Source organism: Blennius ocellaris, assembly GCF_963422515.1.
Source record: "Blennius ocellaris genome assembly, chromosome: 10".
NCBI classification, from domain to species: domain Eukaryota; kingdom Metazoa; phylum Chordata; class Actinopteri; order Blenniiformes; family Blenniidae; genus Blennius; species Blennius ocellaris.
The window spans coordinates 4,893,847-4,911,693 of NC_137659.1; the positions used below are offsets into that span (position 1 = coordinate 4,893,847).

The 17,847-nt window shown below is 39.8% G+C and overlaps 1 protein-coding gene across 2 annotated transcripts; it reads left to right on the plus strand.

The window, feature by feature from the left end:
• The first annotated feature begins 746 nt into the window (after positions 1-746).
• Positions 747-16,685, plus strand: LOC308135817 (uncharacterized protein). Of its 2 annotated transcripts, none has more exons than XM_080503940.1 (15): positions 747-937; positions 2,974-3,029; positions 5,022-5,182; positions 5,739-5,884; positions 7,978-8,172; positions 8,778-8,870; positions 9,316-9,394; positions 12,147-12,190; positions 12,359-12,437; positions 12,855-13,577; positions 13,692-13,833; positions 14,676-14,992; positions 15,072-15,148; positions 16,000-16,042; positions 16,395-16,685. In XM_080503940.1, exons 1-14 carry the CDS (start codon positions 830-832, stop codon positions 16,033-16,035), a joined length of 2,256 nt encoding a protein of 751 aa, XP_080360066.1. In that variant the 5' UTR covers positions 747-829; the 3' UTR covers positions 16,036-16,042; positions 16,395-16,685. The 2 variants fall into 2 exon arrangements, with proteins under 2 accessions (XP_080360066.1, XP_080360067.1); XM_080503941.1 differs by having other exon boundaries at positions 12,359-12,374.
• The last annotated feature ends 1,162 nt before the right edge of the window (positions 16,686-17,847 follow it).

The following is a 17,847-nucleotide window of genomic DNA, read 5'->3' on the forward strand; positions in this document are numbered from 1 at the left end:
ACCTCTGAAACACATTTCTCTGTTATTTCTCCAGGTTTCCATCAAAGAGGAGGCGCCTGATTCATTAAGGCTGAGTCGCACAGTTCCAGTTTCAGACTACATAAACACTTCATTTACACTTTCAGAAGGAACAGAGAGGACATAAAGCTCTGTTAACTCGCATTACCAACGGTGGTGAAGTGGTTTGCTCTCCCACCTCACAGTGGGGTTAGACTTTTTTGAATTGTCGTCTTTCTGTATCACGTTTGCATGTTTGTTCGCACATGAATTTCATTCATATACTGTAGACAGAGAAGATAAATTAAGTAAACACAGACAACAAACATTTAAGCATGTTCTTTATTGCATGCAAGGGTACACGCAGGGTAAATGTGATATTTGAGGAAGCTTCTGAATATGAAGCAATTCTATCTATCTATCTATCCATCTATCCATCTATCCATCTATCCATCTATCCATCTATCTATCTATCTAGCTATCTATCTCGCTGAAAAAACGTAAACAGAGAAATTAAACAATTAAATAAAATTAAATGCTGAAACAAACACTATACCTATAATAATATATATTATCTTTAAAGTTGTTTTGTGGATTAAAAAAAATCCAATCTTTGATATGTATCAGTTCCGGACAGGACGTCCCCAGCTGCGTGCGTCAAAACAAACTCCGCCTCCCATGATGCACCGCGGCCGGGGGGCGTCTCCTGCGCACATGGCCGCTGCGTCGCAAGCCAGAGCTGAGCTGAGGTGAGGTGTGAGTAATAATCAGCGACTTGATATTTTGAGTTTTGGAGCGGCGGCTCGTCAGACGGACGGTCCGCGGGGACAACATGGCCTCAGAGGAGCAGGACCAGGCGCTGCTGGCGCTCATCTACCAGCACCTCAAGCTCCGCGGCTACCAGAAGGCTGCCCGGGGGCTGGAGAAGCACGTTACTCAGGTGAGCGCGTTACTTTTAACTCTTGTCTGTACACACACACACATGCTCTCAAAATTTTTTTTTTTTTTTTTTTTTTACTGTCACGTTTTATTTTAAATTGACATTTTTAAAGCTGTGTCTTGTTTTGGGCATGCGCATTTACGCATCTTATATAATGGCCTGGATTAAATATAAATGGGATTTCAGTGCGTGCAGTGCTTTTTGCGTGTGGCAGTGTGTGTAAATGTGTGTATGAGCATGTGTGTGTGTGTGTGTGTGTGTGTTCATGCGTGAGGCTCCTCGCTCAGGCCTCCTGGAGGAAAAGAACATTATGTTACAGGAGCTTCATGGTAGTAAAAACCAACCATGCTGCTGCTACACACACACACACACACACACACACACACACACACACACACACACACACACACACACATGTTCCCATAATCTTTAACTATAGAGTTGATTGATTAACCGCTTACTTGATCAATTCATTGTTAATTGGCTTGTTTTTTTAATTTGTTAATCAAAACTTCATATTTTCTAGTTCTGAGTTCTCACATGTGAAGGCAGGGATAGAAGTAACTAATTACAAATACTCTCATTACTTTTATATTTGTTGTTTTTGTTGATGCACATCATTTACCAAAGAGGTTCCACCAGGATCCACTTTCTCAGTTTTCGTCTTAGCTTTCTGGTTTTAGTTTATAACTTATCAAGTTGAACCCTTTTTAAATAATTTGTAAATATGTGATAATAAATATAAAACTCCTATGTCAGTGACTTTATCGTCTTGGTCAGGGGGTGTCAAACACAAACAGCCAAATCGATAACATAGTGCCATAATAACCTTTAAACATTGAAGGCTTTCTTTGCTGTAGCGCGAGAATACGTGATGAAAATATCAATATTTACTCTTTTACTGAAACCTTCTGGTGCAAAATACAGTGAAATCTCCCAAGAAATGCTGCATTGTGGGTGTTTTTACAAACTCAGCATGACTTTAAGGGTTAAAAGTAGTTTACTATCTTTCAGGTCTCACTGTGTCTGTTTGGAAACTCTTGCGGTCCTGTTTTGTCCCACGGACTTTATGTTTGACACCCCTGATCTAGGTGCTTTTTTTTCTTCTTCCAAATAACTATAATCTTTTTCTTATTAACCCCTTATTAACTTCTTTATATTGTTTACGCCAATTATTCATATATTTGTTATGTACTCTTCAAACAAAGAATCAATCATGAAACTAAATGGTCTAAAATGTCAACAATATATACATTTTTACCTTCAAATCCTTTATATTTGTACACTGCAATATAATTAAGTGTTTTATCTGCATGCTTGTAGCCGAAACGTTTATGACCTTTACATAAATGTTTCCTACTTTCTGTCAATATGGATTTAGTTTTAGAAACTGGACGTATGAACTTGATTAATTGTTCAAGAGTTTTGCTTTAAACCTGAAAGTTTTACACATTCTGTTTACTTCTGTTGTAACAACTACAGTCAACAAGTAACTAATACTTGCTGGGTTATTATTTATCGAGGACTACTCTAGTACATTACAGAATTATATTACACAAATTATATAATATTAACTGAAATCATGCAATTCAGTATCTATTGGTTTTGGACTCATGCAAAATGTGGATTTTTTTTTTATTTTTTTTTTTATTATTCCTTTCAAATTAAAACTTTCTGTTCCGGTAAACAGGCACATTTCATACCACTAATCACATTACTTTACTCATATTTGTATTTTTCTTCCAGAAATGAGCTTTTTTCTTTTTAACCTTCATCAAAGAGGGAAACTTGACTTTTGGTCTTTTTCAGCTGAAATGTTTGATCTGGTTTATTTTCCTTCACATTTTGCCTTCAGGTGATTCATATTCGACAGCTTTAAACTTGCAGGATTCCTGAAGCTCACAGGAAATTGGCTATTTCCCTTTCGGTTTCTCCCTCTGTCTGCATGGTTTTTAGTGAAAACGTTCGCTGAAGCTGGAAAACGTGCCGTCAAACAGATTCTCTTTTCAATTCTCATGTTTTTTTTTCGCTTGTAGGTGGAGACTGCGGGTGAAAACGCAAACTTAGACGAGATCTACACGGGCTGGATGAAGTAAGTCGCTTCGATGAAGATGCACAGGGTGTGTGTGTACATGCGTGGGTGCGTGTGTGCGTGCGTGGGTGCGTGTGTGCGTGCCGCCAGTGCATTCTGGGATTGGTCTCAAATCCCTGGCCGTTCCGATGAGGATTAAACGGACAGCCAATAAAGAGCTGAACGAGACGAATGACATCAGACTCGCTTCTCCGTTTTCCCGCAGCGAGTCTGAAGTGAAATTAATGCAAAGTCATCATTCAGGAATCATTACAAATCATTCTATTTCCACGTGTCGGGTAATTAAGCCACATTTTCCTGCCCGATCCATTTTATTTGTTCATCCAACTGATCCAACTTTATCCACCAGAGGTGCAGGAAATGCCAGTGACATTCACACCGACAGGCAGTTTATAGTCACTGATTACCAGGGTAATCTGATTACCAGAGTCCAATATTGGGGAATAAAAAACTCTTTGGAGGAAAACCAACATGATGGATACGATATACCTTTATTTATTACAGGGTGAGAAATGTAGCAGCAGTACACACACACACACACACACACACACACACACACACACACACACACACACACACACACACACACACACACACACACACACACACACACACACACACCAGACAGAAAATATTAACAAAAAACAGTGCAAGCAGTTACAGTGTAAGTAGAATTACACATTAAAAAAAAAAGAAATTATGCAAGCAGATATAAAAATATTAATAATGATAACTTAATTCGTTCTAAACACAGTTACAAAGTGCTTTTACATTGAAACCACAATAATATTTACAACAATAAAATACAGATAAAAGTAGAGTTCAAAACGAAAAAAAAACAAGAGAACATCAGTTTATAAAAGCCAAGCGATAAAAATTAGTTTTGAAACTAGACTTAAAACAGGAAATAAATGTGCAAATGCAATTTTATATATATATATACACACACTGTGTGATAAGATTACAGTATTAGTTTGTCGTTCATGCTGTGCAGCTCCAACAAATGACAAAATAACTAATTAAAAGTGGTAAACATTTAAATTCACTCGAGTGAAAAGGAAAAGCACAGCTATATTGAATGACATTACATTTATATTTTAGGCGAAACTGGGTGAAGAAAGTGTATAATATGCACAAATTATTAAAAAAACACGATGTATTTGATGTTTTTATGAAATTCTGTCGTTTGACTGCATCAAACAAAAAGCCAAATGTGTCTCTGATCCGATATAAGATCATTTTGTTGTTTCGCAATTTATCTCAAACTCATTTTCATATTTCCCAGCTGCAAACGTCGCCTCACTTTCATTTGTTCTTCATTCTTCTTCGATAATAAAATCAACAGCTCGCGTCAACAAATCAACATATTTATCTGCTCAGTGCTGGAATACGTCGCTTTCTCATTTATTCTCAATCTGCATCAATTTGAAGAGAAAAAAAATGTATGTGGATTTCTCCCTTTTCTTTTTTAATACAACAGATATCGACTAAAGCAACAACAACTACGATCTTTAGTCATTTAACCAAATCAAAGTTGTAGGTTTTCTGACATGAATGGAATTAAATAACTATATTTAAGAGCATTTGTGAGTGATTTGTTATAGGCCTATTTTTATAACAAAGCCAAAGTTCTTCAGACCATTCATGATGCAAAGGAATTCAAATTATTTGACAAGAATTTGGGGAAACCACATTAGATATTGGCGTTTTATCACTAAAGCATCTGAAATACAGACATGTTCAACTCACCTTGGTCCAAAAAGAGAGGATCTAATTCTCAGTAGCTCCGAATCATGTATTCCCTCTTTACCATAACAAAAATTAGGCTGGAGCCTATTTTTCAACATTTGGGCATTACATAGTGATGGATCCATCCCCTCCGGTTTCTACGCCTATGTATGGAACACATCATCATGATTTAATAGAATGATCTGAATTGCAATGCGGTGTCGTTACGAGCGACGTAGAAAGTAAGCCGTTTGTCCATTTCAGGCTGTGTTCGCTGGCAAAGGACGCCAAGCAGGAGATGGAAGATTCCTGCGACGTGAAGAAAAACGGCATCAAGGCGGAGACGACCACCAGCGAGGAAGAGGAGGGTCCGAGCGCCGCGAAGTCCGACGGAGAGCAGGAAGCGGACGCCAAGCCTCCACCGGGTACGTTTCAGACAAGAGTCCTCACTTTTTGAATTATTTAGTTTCCGTGCATCACGTTGGTGTCGATTTGTCTTTTTTACCTTCGCCGATGGAAAGTTGCGCCGAGAAGGTTGATTTTTGTCTGCGTGCATCTATTTATTGGTTTGTATTGGGGCTGGGCAAAAAAAACAAACTATTTTAATGGATTTATCGAATTTGCTGCTAAAAATTATTTAAAATGTTGCAAATTCAAGTTTTCCGCCACCCACATTTTTTTTTTGTTGGTATTTTTGCTTCTGTTCTACCATTCCTTGTGGGTTTCTGTACTTTCTGTTGCACTTTTGATAAAACCTGGCTTAAATCTTGATTTTGTTGGACAGAGCCTCATTTACTTTTTATTTTGGGATTGTGGAGAACAATCACAGCAATGAAGTTGCGCTTTTGACAATACATCTGATATCTGCAGTCTTTTTTTTTTTATTTTAATTTTTTATGAAGATGTTTCCATTCTCCACAAACATTTGTGTTTGTTGTTTTTTAGTATTTTCTGAAGTGACTTTCGACTCTCCTCCCTTAGAGGCCGATGTGGCGGAGTGTGTCGAGAGCGAGCAGCTGCCGGACGCCGTCGGTAAAACCCCGACGATAAGTCCAGACGGCGCAAAGCCAGACTCCTCCGACTGCGTGGAGGATCAGAAAGATGAAGAAGTCGTCGCGGACAAAGAGGTGGGCGTCTCGTGTTGCGTTACGAACGGTCGAGGTGGTTGAGCGTCTGAGGCTGAACAAGGGCGAAGCGCTCTCTGAGGGACCGTCCACACGGGAACGCCGGTTCACGTTGATGATCCGGGTTGAGCGCCATGAGCTACTTATGCTAGCTGGAGGAGGAACGGGACCATAAGTCAAGAGTTAAATAAAAATCTATGAGCAGAAGTCTACTTTTAAATTTCGATAGGCTCTGTTTTCTTCTGTGTTTTTGGTGTATTTGGTGAGTCACAGCGCCCCTAAAGGCCTGGCAGGTGTGTTACATGTCCTTAAGGCCGTGTTCATAGTGAATTGTGGACAGAAATAAAAAAAATTTGACGGGAGAAAAAAATAAAACTTTGGCTCATGCAGACAACGCCTGAATCGGATACACTCTCACCTTTTACTGCTGTGAACGGCGTGCAGATCGTTGCAGTGCCGCTGCCAGTGGATGAGCTCAGCACTGCAACACGTTTCCATCGTGTGAAAGTAGAAATGAGCTTCTTCCTTCGAGTTCTACCAGTGTGACACTTTCAGTTTCATAGTCACTCCTCCTTAAATTAAGCATTAGAAAAATGCTGGCAGATGCTTGTTCAATCTGGAGTCGAAAAATGTAGAAAAGCACGTAAACCAGCCAGTAGTTGCAGGAACAGGAAACTGTTTTATAAAAACACTCGCACATAGCTGTTGTCCAGTCGGTGTAATAATGTGCGGATGGACAGACAGTAGCTGCAGTGTTATTGTACGCTCCTCACACACACACATCCACTTGTCTTTGTGTATCAATCTCGTCTCTCTCTCTTTTGTGTCGGCCCATTGATGCATTAGTTATTGCCATTTCTCCGGAGCCTGTGGACATGTGACAGGTCTATAATCTCTCGAGAGCGAACAGAGTTTGAAAGCTTCGTCGTCTTTCTGTCTGACCACCGTGGAGCTATTGTCTCCCGAGTCGCAGAGTTTTTTCCTCCCCTGCGAAGAGCAGGACGGCAACTAGTTGATTCGTGGCTTCAGTTGCGATATTTAGACTAATAAAACTGCATGTTGAAAAGGAAGGAAAAATGGACAGAGGTGGAGAACATCTGCTTGGAGGTACAAAACACTGTATTTCCCCCACAGGGAAATTCCTTTTGAGCAGGTGCAACAACCAGAATCCTGCATTTCTAACATAACTCCTTCCAATTTTAGTGGACAAGCGGCCATATTGAGAAACGTTCAGCCTTTTTCTGACTTGGCTGTGATTAAAAATCGAGAAAGAAATTCTCCAAATGCAAAAACTTTAAAAAGGCTAAGCAATTTGTATGTTTTTCCACATAACGTTAGTTTTTATTCGTATGTACAATTCATTTTGTTCGTCACATTTAGAATGCTTGGACTGCTGATATTATTTATTCCAGGCATAAATTGGCAATTGTGTGTACATTTTATTCATTTTTCCTTTATTTTCTATAGATAGAATATAAATAACATATAACAATGTTTAATTCTACTGAAAGTCACACTGTTTAAAAAAAAAAAAAAAACAACCTGAAATTATGTTCAATAACTTTTTCGTGTTGTAAATAAGTATTTTGAAGAATGTAATATGTCTCTAACTAACAATTTCAGTCAATAAGAAACCTTTAATCAAGATACACACACACACACACACACACACACACACACACACACACACACACACACACACACACACACACAAAAACTCGTCTCTGAAATGTCCCATTTGGTATTGGGAGGCTTCCAGTTTGACAGTGTTTCAAACTGGAAATGCATTGTCCAGTTACTTATGAATACACAATTATGTGTAACTGGTGAATAGGAAAGATTTCAATAAACCAAAACCTAAAGGACATGTTGTCACTGTGTGTTTAGTTGAGGATTTTGAGACAAAAAGTTGGAGAAAAAATCTGCACGAGATCAAAACAAAACTAAAATAATACAAAAAAAAAAAAATTAATGGAATTTAAAGTGTCTGTGTGTATGCAAAGGCTACAGGAAATATTTAGCATATTATTGCTTTTATATAGTCGCAAACAAATGTTGTGTTTCCTTCTTAATGTCAGCTTGTACGTACTTCCCAGTCTCCTGAGGTTTCTGCCGAGGCCTCAAACGAGGAGGAGGAGGAGGAGCGCTCCGGCTCGGCCGCTCCAGAAGATGAAGAGCCCCCTGAGCCCGCCGGATCGGCTGAGCTCCCCCCGGATCAGGCCGAGGACGACGAGCCGGCCGATGATCCAGCCGAGGAGGAAGAAGGATCAGGCGGAGAGGCGAAGAAGCCGGTCAGTGAGCTGAAGCTGTGAACCTGAAGAAAATCTTAGTAACCACTGACGGATGGTGCCATTAAGTCCTCCGCTGTGTGTGTTCTCGTTTCTGCATCACAATGTCGAGTCTCCTCAGCCTCGGCACATCGGAAAGGATGTTGTTTATCTTCTGGTCGTGAAACACTGAAGTGACGGTTTGTGGAGACGTGTCCATAAAGGGGACGCACGAACAGAAGCAGCAGATTTGGATGAGTTTGATCAAATCTGAAACTTTTTGGTTGCTCCTGTAATTTGTGCTATTAACTCCACAACAAGAGGTAAAATAGAAGGATTTATATGTCAGGCGTAATTTAATTTCAGACGAAAACGGTGTGCTTTCATAGTCTTCATGCTGCAGCTGGATTCACGTGCACAATTTAGATTTTAAAGTGTGGTTAACTCACGGTTAATCAAATTTTTTTGTAAGACTGTTTAATTCCTACTGTTCCAGAGTGCTGCAACAAACAGTTACTTAGGCCTCGTTTACGCCACGTTTTCAAGTGAAGACATGCAGAAAAGAAGCGTTTGACATGCTATATAGGAAGAATACTGTATGTCGACCTTCACTTGCTTTGTCTCTGTAGGAGCTGCAAGCTGCCGCCCACACCTCGGAGGTCACCGATGAAGCTGCAGATGAGCCGGAAGAAGTCGAGGACAGTGAGAAAACGTCCGGAGAGGTACGGCAAGGCTTGATTTTTATTTTTAAATATACACCAAACAAGCTTTTTAACTCTTAACCTTCTGGGAGATTCCAGCTCGGTGCAGCATTATGAGATTCACACTCACTTTAAAGGAAAGAAAAGAAGCCATGAAGAAAATCTTTTTATATACAGTTTGGATGTGAACAGGCATATTGGGAAGGGGAGCACTGTCTGAGTAAATGTCTATGAATGCAAACTTGAATTCTTGTTTATACCTATATATATATGTGTGTATACATGATAACTATATTTTTACAAGCTATAATGTAATTATTTATTATCATAAAATGGTGTACATCGTTTTGGATATGTATTGGAAGAGGGATGTTGGTGACATATGCACAAAATGTTTGAAATGTCACATGCCTGAGATGCAATGAATGAAAATTCTCTCGTCTGCTGACCTCGGTTTCCCTCGCAGGAACCCGGCCTCGCCGTCGACGTGACGGCCGAGCAGACCAACAAACAAGAGGCGGAGCCAGAAGCCCCGCCCCCTGCAGGTAAGACCAGCCAGTAGCGGTGTGTCTGTTCCTTCACCTGTTTTGTGTGGCATGTTTCCCGTCTGTTTCTCACCGCGCCGACAAGACTCACGAGGTGTTGTGAAGAGACTTCAGTCTGCCTTCATTACAGCCACCGCAGCGCCAAGCTGCTGACGCCCCCTTTTGTTTATTTATTTATTTATTTATTTATTTTCATTTCTGAAAATCCACGCAGGAATAATGCATCACAATCACTCAGCATCTGGTGTCCAGGTTTGTTTCTGAGGCTGCGACAGCCTTTTAAAGCGCTCGCCCCACAACTGCACAGACCAAACAATGCATGAGTAACTTTAAAATGTGGCCCACAAGTGTGTCATTATCGAGTCACTGCTTTTTGAAAGACTTGACTGCAGAATGAGCCGTTAAGATTTGTATTTCTTTATACATTTTCCACCATAATATATGTGTATTCTGCTTTATTAGACCTCCTAAATGTCAACATTTCTCATTTAAATGTCAAAAACATGTCGCTCTTTGGCATGTCTCGTAGCTCCATGACGAGTTCACTCAATTATACGTGAATAAACATTTTTGATTTATTAACACACCCTAAAAGTTTCTAAAAAAATTAAGTTCAAATGGATAAAACAATTAGGAAAATAATAGCTAAAGCCAATGATATACTGTGTAAAGGAACAACTTCTACTAAACAAAAGAAAAACTGAAATGGCTTAAACCTTAAAACTCCTAAAAATCTACCCCAATTTATTCTTCTAAATTGTTCTAATGAGGCTTCAGTACAATATCAGACAGGTTCAATATCAATAAACAATTAGGCCTCGAAACAAACTATTGCATCTCCTATATAATTAAAGCGGGGGCCATTGCAGACATGTCACATTGAAACCTGTAGGATTTTTAAACTCGCCAACGAAACTCAAATATTTCATCTCATCTTTCCCACTTATTGATTCATCCTCTTCTTCACCAGCAGACTGAACAAGACAAGGAATTTAATTTATTCAAAAAATGTTATTAAATTATTTCATCATTAAAAAAAAGCATGTTTTGACAAAATGTGAGTTTTGACATCTAGGTTTTTTTTTTTTTACACGCACACACAAGCATTTTCTCCGATTTTATGTTTTTTTTCTTTTCTTACTTGGTGCTTCGTTTGATTTGACCTCAAAGCCTTTTTTCTGAAAGAGACTTTCAAGCGAAGCCGCAGCTCTGAACGCCTCCAAGAACTTCGTATACGCCTCCATTTTTTAATTTATTTTTTCTTCGATCACCTTTCCTTCCCTGAAGAAGCACGGAGACAAAGTGAGACTTGAACGTGAAGCCTTTCTTTCTACCTGCAGGCTCTTGGATTGAAAGCCAGAGCTGGTAAAGCGTCAGAGCGACGGCTCCGACGGGCCCCATCACCAGTTTCTCTCCACATCACTCCATTTCACAGCCACTTTTCTACAGCTTGTAGGAGCTTGTTAAGAGAGAGAGAGGAAAAATAAAACCTAGAGCGATGAGTAGTCATGTAAAGCGCGTTCACCTCGTGTCGGGGGAAGTTTTGACTTGTCAAACACAGACTGAAGTAATCACAGGAGAACTGCACGGCGACACGACAAGGACGATCAGTCCTCGCAGAGACGGAAGTATTTCAACAGAGATTAACAATCCAACGCTGCATCATGTCAAGTGGAAATATTGCGCAAAAATTTTAACATTTTCTTTTATCTTAATTTGAATTTTAGTTCATTAACATAGGATTTTGCCTTCACAATGCATCCAAAACTATATAGATAATACTGAGGGGAATTATTGGTCCTTCCACTACTTCCATAATAAGTCAATCTTTTAATACAACGCAAGAACTGAACTCCTGAGAACAGGAATGCTTGGGTGAACCTTTGTGGTATTAAAGAAAGAAACACATTAAAAATGGGAAGAATTTGAGAAAAGGGATAACTTGGCATTAAAGATAAAATGTGGTTGTACTCGTGTAAAACACATGATCCGTCTTCCCCATCTTTCCAAAAAACTTTGTTGCAGTTCAATGGTAAATGTATTTCCTACATTTATCATTAGAGTAGAAGCCAATAGATAAAGAGAACCAAACCCAAATGTCAGAAGTGTATTTTTTTTTTTTTTTTTGACAGACGTCCCATCAAATGGGAAACAAAACCCAACAGGAACAAAATGCAAAAAGTAAATTTTCAGAGAGAAGTTTTGGGAATAATTTGATATAATGAATAACAGCTTAAATTACTTCACCCCCTCCTTTTGTTTCCTCCTTTTCCCCCCAAACAGCTTCAATTATTAAATTACCAGACAGGCCTTCATATAAGCGCTACCTTTTTTCACACATTTCAAATTCTACCACTTAAACAATGACTGACAAATGATTTTGGGATTTTTACAAGGTAATGAGCTTCATACAGCAAATACATGGGTGATGCATTCAGGTGCATCATGTAGTGCTGATCATTCTTTTTTTTTTCTTTTTAAATTTGCTGGGTGCGGTTCATTATATCCACCAAGGACATGATAAAAATCATCGGCATATATTTATTTGGTATCACGGTAATCTGCTACTGTCACAACTTGTTTCTTTCGAAGAAATAATGTTGGGGCGGGGAAAAGCGTCCCGCTTCACACTCTGTGGTCATTTGTGAAACGTATTTCCATTATTGTCCTCTCTATGCAGCATATTTGAATGGTTTTGTTTTTGCGATTTTATTTGGGAAATTGTTAAAATGCTCCACTGTTGTCATTTCAGACGACGACTCTGACGGCGGAAATGAGGAGGAGGAGAAATCTGAGGTATATTTCACCCTTGCTGAACGTCTCGTGTCTTTCACGTCTCTGGCATATTCATTCATATCATTATATCATTTCCGTGTGTGTGCGCGCGTGTGTGTGTGTGTGTGTGTGTGTGTGTGTGTGTGTGTGTGTGTGTGTGTTGCGTCACTGTCTCGTCTGCTCACTCAGAACACACAGAGCAGCGGTGAGTTGGAGACGAGCCCACCGGACGGAGGCGACGCCGTCGGGCCCACACACACTCACACTGGTAACAAGCTCCATCCGTCCGTTCAGTCCATTCATACTCGCGTTCTTCACCTTCCAAACACACTCCCTGCTCCCCGAAGCTGCTTTGAACTTAAAAAGCTCAGCTGCGATGGAGGCTGCAGCCGCTCTGTGAAGCTGTACGTTCGGCTGGTGACTCCCTCCGGATTCATCATTAGTGGAGAAACAGTTCTGCACTGTCCCAAAAAAACCCAAAAAAGGAGCTGTGCAGTGTGTATTTTTTTGTGTACATCACTCGGGCGTGAACGCACCTGAGTTTGCGTGAAAGTGAGAATCCCACAGCGTGTACCGTTTGGCGGTTCTCCGCTAACGAGGCAGAAAGAAAAAAAAAAAAAAAGAAAATGTCAAGGGACATGTTTTATGTTGAGTCACGCCGTGTGTTTTCCCGGTTGTCTCCTAGGTGCGGGAGAAGACCAAGACGTGTCCATCATCCTCAACATCCAAGTGGAGGATGAGAAAGACGAAGCTGAGGAGGTGGTGGAGGAGGTGGAGGAGGTAGAGGAGGCCTCCAAAACACCCAAGAAGAGGAAGAAGAGTAAAAAGCATCAGGATGCGCCCGCAGACGACACGACTGTCGATTCTGTCACGGAGACTCCTCTCAGCAGCAAGTCCGCCAAGAAGAAGAGGAAGCAGAAGGAGGAGGAGGAGGAGGTGGTGGCGGTGGCGATGGTGGAGGAGGTCGATGAAGTGAAGGGGGTGGAGGAAGCATCTCCTCTCGCCACCCCAGGAAAAAAGAAAAAGCCCAAAAATAGGAAAATAAAGTTAGTTGAAGAGGAAACTCCACTCCCTCCTGTGGAAAATAGTATCGTGGAGGAAGCGGTGGAGGTGGAGGAAGCGGTGGAGGTGGAGGAAGTGAAGGAGGTGGAGGAAGCGTCTCCTCTTGCCACTCCAGAAAAAAAGAAAAAGCCCAAAAAGAGAAAAATAGAATTAGTTGAAGAGGAAACTGCACTCCCTCCTGTGGAAAATAGCATCATGGAGGAGGAGGAGGAGGCGGGAGGAGCAGCGGAGGACAAGAAGAAGAAGAAGAGAAAGAGGAGAAGGAAAAGTGTGGGAGAAGAGGTGCAGTCTGAGGACACAACAGCAGGGGGCGATGTGGACACAGAGGAGAAAGAGCCAGTCCCAGGTAGAGAGAGAGAGAGAGAGAGAGAGAGGAATCATCTCTGGTGAATTTCCTCTGTTAATAAGCAGGTTACTGAAATGTTGCTTTTTATCATCATTTTTTTTCCCTCTCTCAAAGATACAAACTCCGCTGTGAAAAAGAAAAACCGACTGAGGAAGAAGCTCAGCCTGAAGAGGAGATTAAAGCAGAGGAAGGAGGAGATGATGATGACGATGAGGAAGACAAAAAGCAGCAAGCTGGCTGTTGCGGGGAAAAAGAAGTCGGTGCCGTATTGATTTTATGAAATGTCTTATTCTCATTTCACTGTGCTGAAGTGACACCGAGTGACTCCAGTCTGCTTCCACATCTGGGCATAGCCTTCCACTTTATGAACTTGATGAATAATTCTTAAGTTTTTAACCATTAAAAAAAAAAGTTTGAGGAAAGTCATAAACAGGCAAAACAATGTTAAAATAGAAAATGTAATAGACAACTTTAATAACTGGTTAACCCTATAATTTTTCATGTATTTTTTTTATACATTTTATACTAAAATGTATTTCAGTGTTAAATGCACGACACAGCAGGTCACAGGCCAACAGACAGAAGACTTTCTAGAAATCAACAAAACATTGTAAGTTTCCACAATTCAGTGGAAAACTTCAGGTCAATTTAACAGAAAACTTCAAGTTACTGCAACTTAAACTAGCAGAAGGAAGTTTTTTGGGAAACACAACACAAGTGGCCATCAGACCTTTAGTTTTTTGCTTTAACTGACCGAAAACTTAACAAGGTTCACACAGTTTCTCTTTCCATTGTGAGATTCAGTGTTTAAAGGCTTGTTTCAGTTTCCACCATGTCTTGTATTGACTGTATAAATTCCAGCATCTTATGCTGGAATTTAAGAAATTAAAAGCTTAAAAAAACCTGTTAAAACTTAATTTATGTTAATGAATCTCTTGATAATTGATTTCTGGTGCGATCAAGCAGATTTTGTTCTATTACCTTTCGTTCCAATGAGTTTAATGTGATACGATATGATAAATGGTGGAAAAAGTCATTTAACTGAAAATGCTGAGCGTGATGTTCAACTAAATATAAAACCGGTGGGTTTTTTTTCAGACCAAAGGAACCGGAGGAGGCGCCTCAATCTGACCCGGCAGTGGATGACGAAACACCAAAGAAGAAGAAGAAGAAGATGAAAGTCAAAGTCCAGCCGGAGCAGGAGGAGAATTCCTCCAAGGAGAACCAACCTCCTCCCAAGAAGAAGAGCAAGGCGCAGAAGGAGGCAGACCAGAGCGCGGCGCTCCTCCAGACAGATTCCTCCACCAATGAGGAGAAAAAGAAGAAGAAAAGGAAGAAGAAGAAACTGAACGCAGTCGAGGATGAAACTTCACCTCCGGTCGTCGTGATCCAAGACGAACTCGCCAAGAAAAAGAGTGAGACTTCACCTGGGTTTTTTGTTTTAACACCAAGGTGTAACTGTTTCTTTAATACGACTTATGATGATTTTTACAGAGAAAAATAATTTGAAGAAGAAACGGGAAGAAACCGAAGCTGCTGCGGATTCACACACTCCCCCTCCGGTTACTGTGGTAAGAAACATAAAAACTTGCCTGTCGCTGGGTTTATTTTTTGTCCGTGTTATTGCCAACTAGATTAAATAGTTCACATTTGTGGCTGTCAATATAAAAGAAATTAACTCTGACTTTGTGTTTTTTTGCAATCTTGGGGCCAAGTGTGTTCACCCAGTTCGTCAAAATGAAAAAGTAATTGTAGAATCACACAGACAAAGTTGTGCTGAAAAGAAAGACACCAAGCATCCAAGTTAAACGGCTTCAAATAGTGAAATATAACAGTGAAATATAAAAGTAGTCTAAACGGAAAATTGACATGCAGACCTCATAGAGTTAATATCCTTGAGTTATATTTACTGTTATCATTTCCTGTTTGATCAGCTTTGAATTACCAAATAATAATTAGACATTACAAAGGGCACTTTTTTATCGGCCACTTTTGTCGAAGGACAATTAATTTATTATATTTTATTTAAAAAAAAAAGTTAATTTAACCAGAGAGTTTTTACAAAGTGTTACACAACAGTATTTTTATACTCTAATTACAAGAGATTGCCGTGATTTACATTCAATTTCTAAACTTCACCGAAACCACAGGCATATCAATGTACAACCTCGTTAGGGAATCTTGAATTCAGTGGTTTTTATTGAGTTATTGGTTAGTTTGAGAATAAATTAGTTACCAAACATGCTCACTTACCTAATTTAGGGTTAAATAAATTCAGATTTGTATACTTGGAACATGTTTGGAGTCTTTTCTCATCCATTTTTGTTCTCTTATAACATTGGAAATGTGCTGTTTTAAAACATGTATAATGCATTTATTTGTATTAAACAAAAAAAAAAGAATCATTTTCTTGCATTTCCAGAAAAAGAAAAAGTCCCCTAAGAAGAAGATAAACTGAAATGTTGGTGAGTGTCTTCAAAGTTTTTTTGTTTTTTTTTCCCTGTGAGAACAAACTGACCTCTGCTTTCTCGGTGGGTTCTGGAAGGCAGAGTATTTTCTGTGTGGACTGAAGCGTTCTTTCAGCTTTCAGCGGCTCCTCCGAGCTCCCGTTCACGGGTCATCTCACCTGCGATTAAAAAGCATTTTCCGAGATGTTCAGAAGTTTACGCGCCCCCCCCCCCCCCCCTCCCCCGAGGAGGCCGGCTTTTCACAAACTGTTCACAACAAAAGCCCGAGAAAACATGACTGAAAGTCGACGTAGTGGCTCTCATGTAGTGAACATTAATACGCATTTCTCCTTTTCTCTGTGTTTTCCAGCAGAAGATGTTTGGACGTAGGACCCGGACGCTTCAAAATAACTCGGTGCCTTCTCACCTGGAGGAAGGACTTCCTCCCGTTCTTCACTGAAACTGTTTTTGTAATCGGATGTTTTCCGTCACTTCTATCTGTATTTTTTTTTTCTTCCCTCGTACTGTGAAAACCTCACCTGTTATCTGCTTGTTTACGCTTTAAAACTCCTTCAGCAGATTCAAACGTGCAGCTTTGGGAACAACAGACCTGATCTGGGAGAATTTGTTACAAAAAAAAAAAAAAAACCCTGTGCAGAAATGTTTGTTTTGTCCAAGCTGCCCTCTGAATCTGAAGTTTTCATTGATGTTTCTGTCTCGTTGGCGAGTGTTGTTTTTTTTTTTAAAACCATATGGGGAGACTCCTTCTCTTAACTTTAGTCAGCGTTGATGTTTAAGGGAACAAACTGTGAATCTTTTTCTAAATCCTGAGTGGTTTTTGCTATTAATAAACTTATTCAATAAAACATTTTCAACTTATTTCCTCCAGTCCCAATATTTCATAGGTTAATGGTGCGGTCATGCACAAACAGGAAGTGGGAGAAAATGGGAAGTTTTGTTCGGAGAAGCTGAAGAGACCTCAGTTAGTCTCACTGGGTTTGTGCAGCGACACTGAAAATATAGATTTTTTTTTTAATAATGATCCTTTCTGTCATAAACTAACATCATTAGCCTGCAACATAATTAACAAACCAGCTGTTTCCTTGTAGAAGCTATCATATAGAAATTGAACATCCTATTCATAAAAAAAATACACTTTTAATTGATCGGGGTAACTCATCGAACATAGAACTGTCCATTGAGGGGATTTAACAATAAATAAACTGAATACATCTCAAACATTTCTGACTCCACCTGCTGAAACCCAATAGGTGAAGGACGCAGGTCGATGTGTGTCGTCCTCTTTTTAAAAACGGCATTGCAGCAGCTTGGGAGGCATTAAATTCATGTCCCTTTTTTAAACGAAGCCGTGAGGAGCGACACTCGGTGAATGACACCAGCAGACGAGACGTACTTGACTGTGATTGCACATAATTACAGCACTGATGCAGCAGCTGCATGTGGCCGGCGGCGTCAAAGTGGCCATAATGACATCTGTGGCAATCATTTACAGTTTTTTATTATTTATTTTTTTTTTATTTTCCTTTATGGCAACGAGCTGGAGGACAAAAGTTTTTTAAGAGACATCGCACTCGAGTAGAAAGACTTTTGAATGCATGCGCATTGAATTCAGCCCTTAAAGTCTTTTTAATAGATACCCTGCTTACTAATCTGCATTGACTAATATTCCTTAATATAGGTCAAGTTGAGTTTTAAAGGAGTTTTAAACTGCACTTTAAATAAGTGCAGTTTTTCATATTTCTTTTTTTTTTTTCCCCCTAAACCATAAAATCCTCTCCACTCACTCCAAATAGTGATGGATT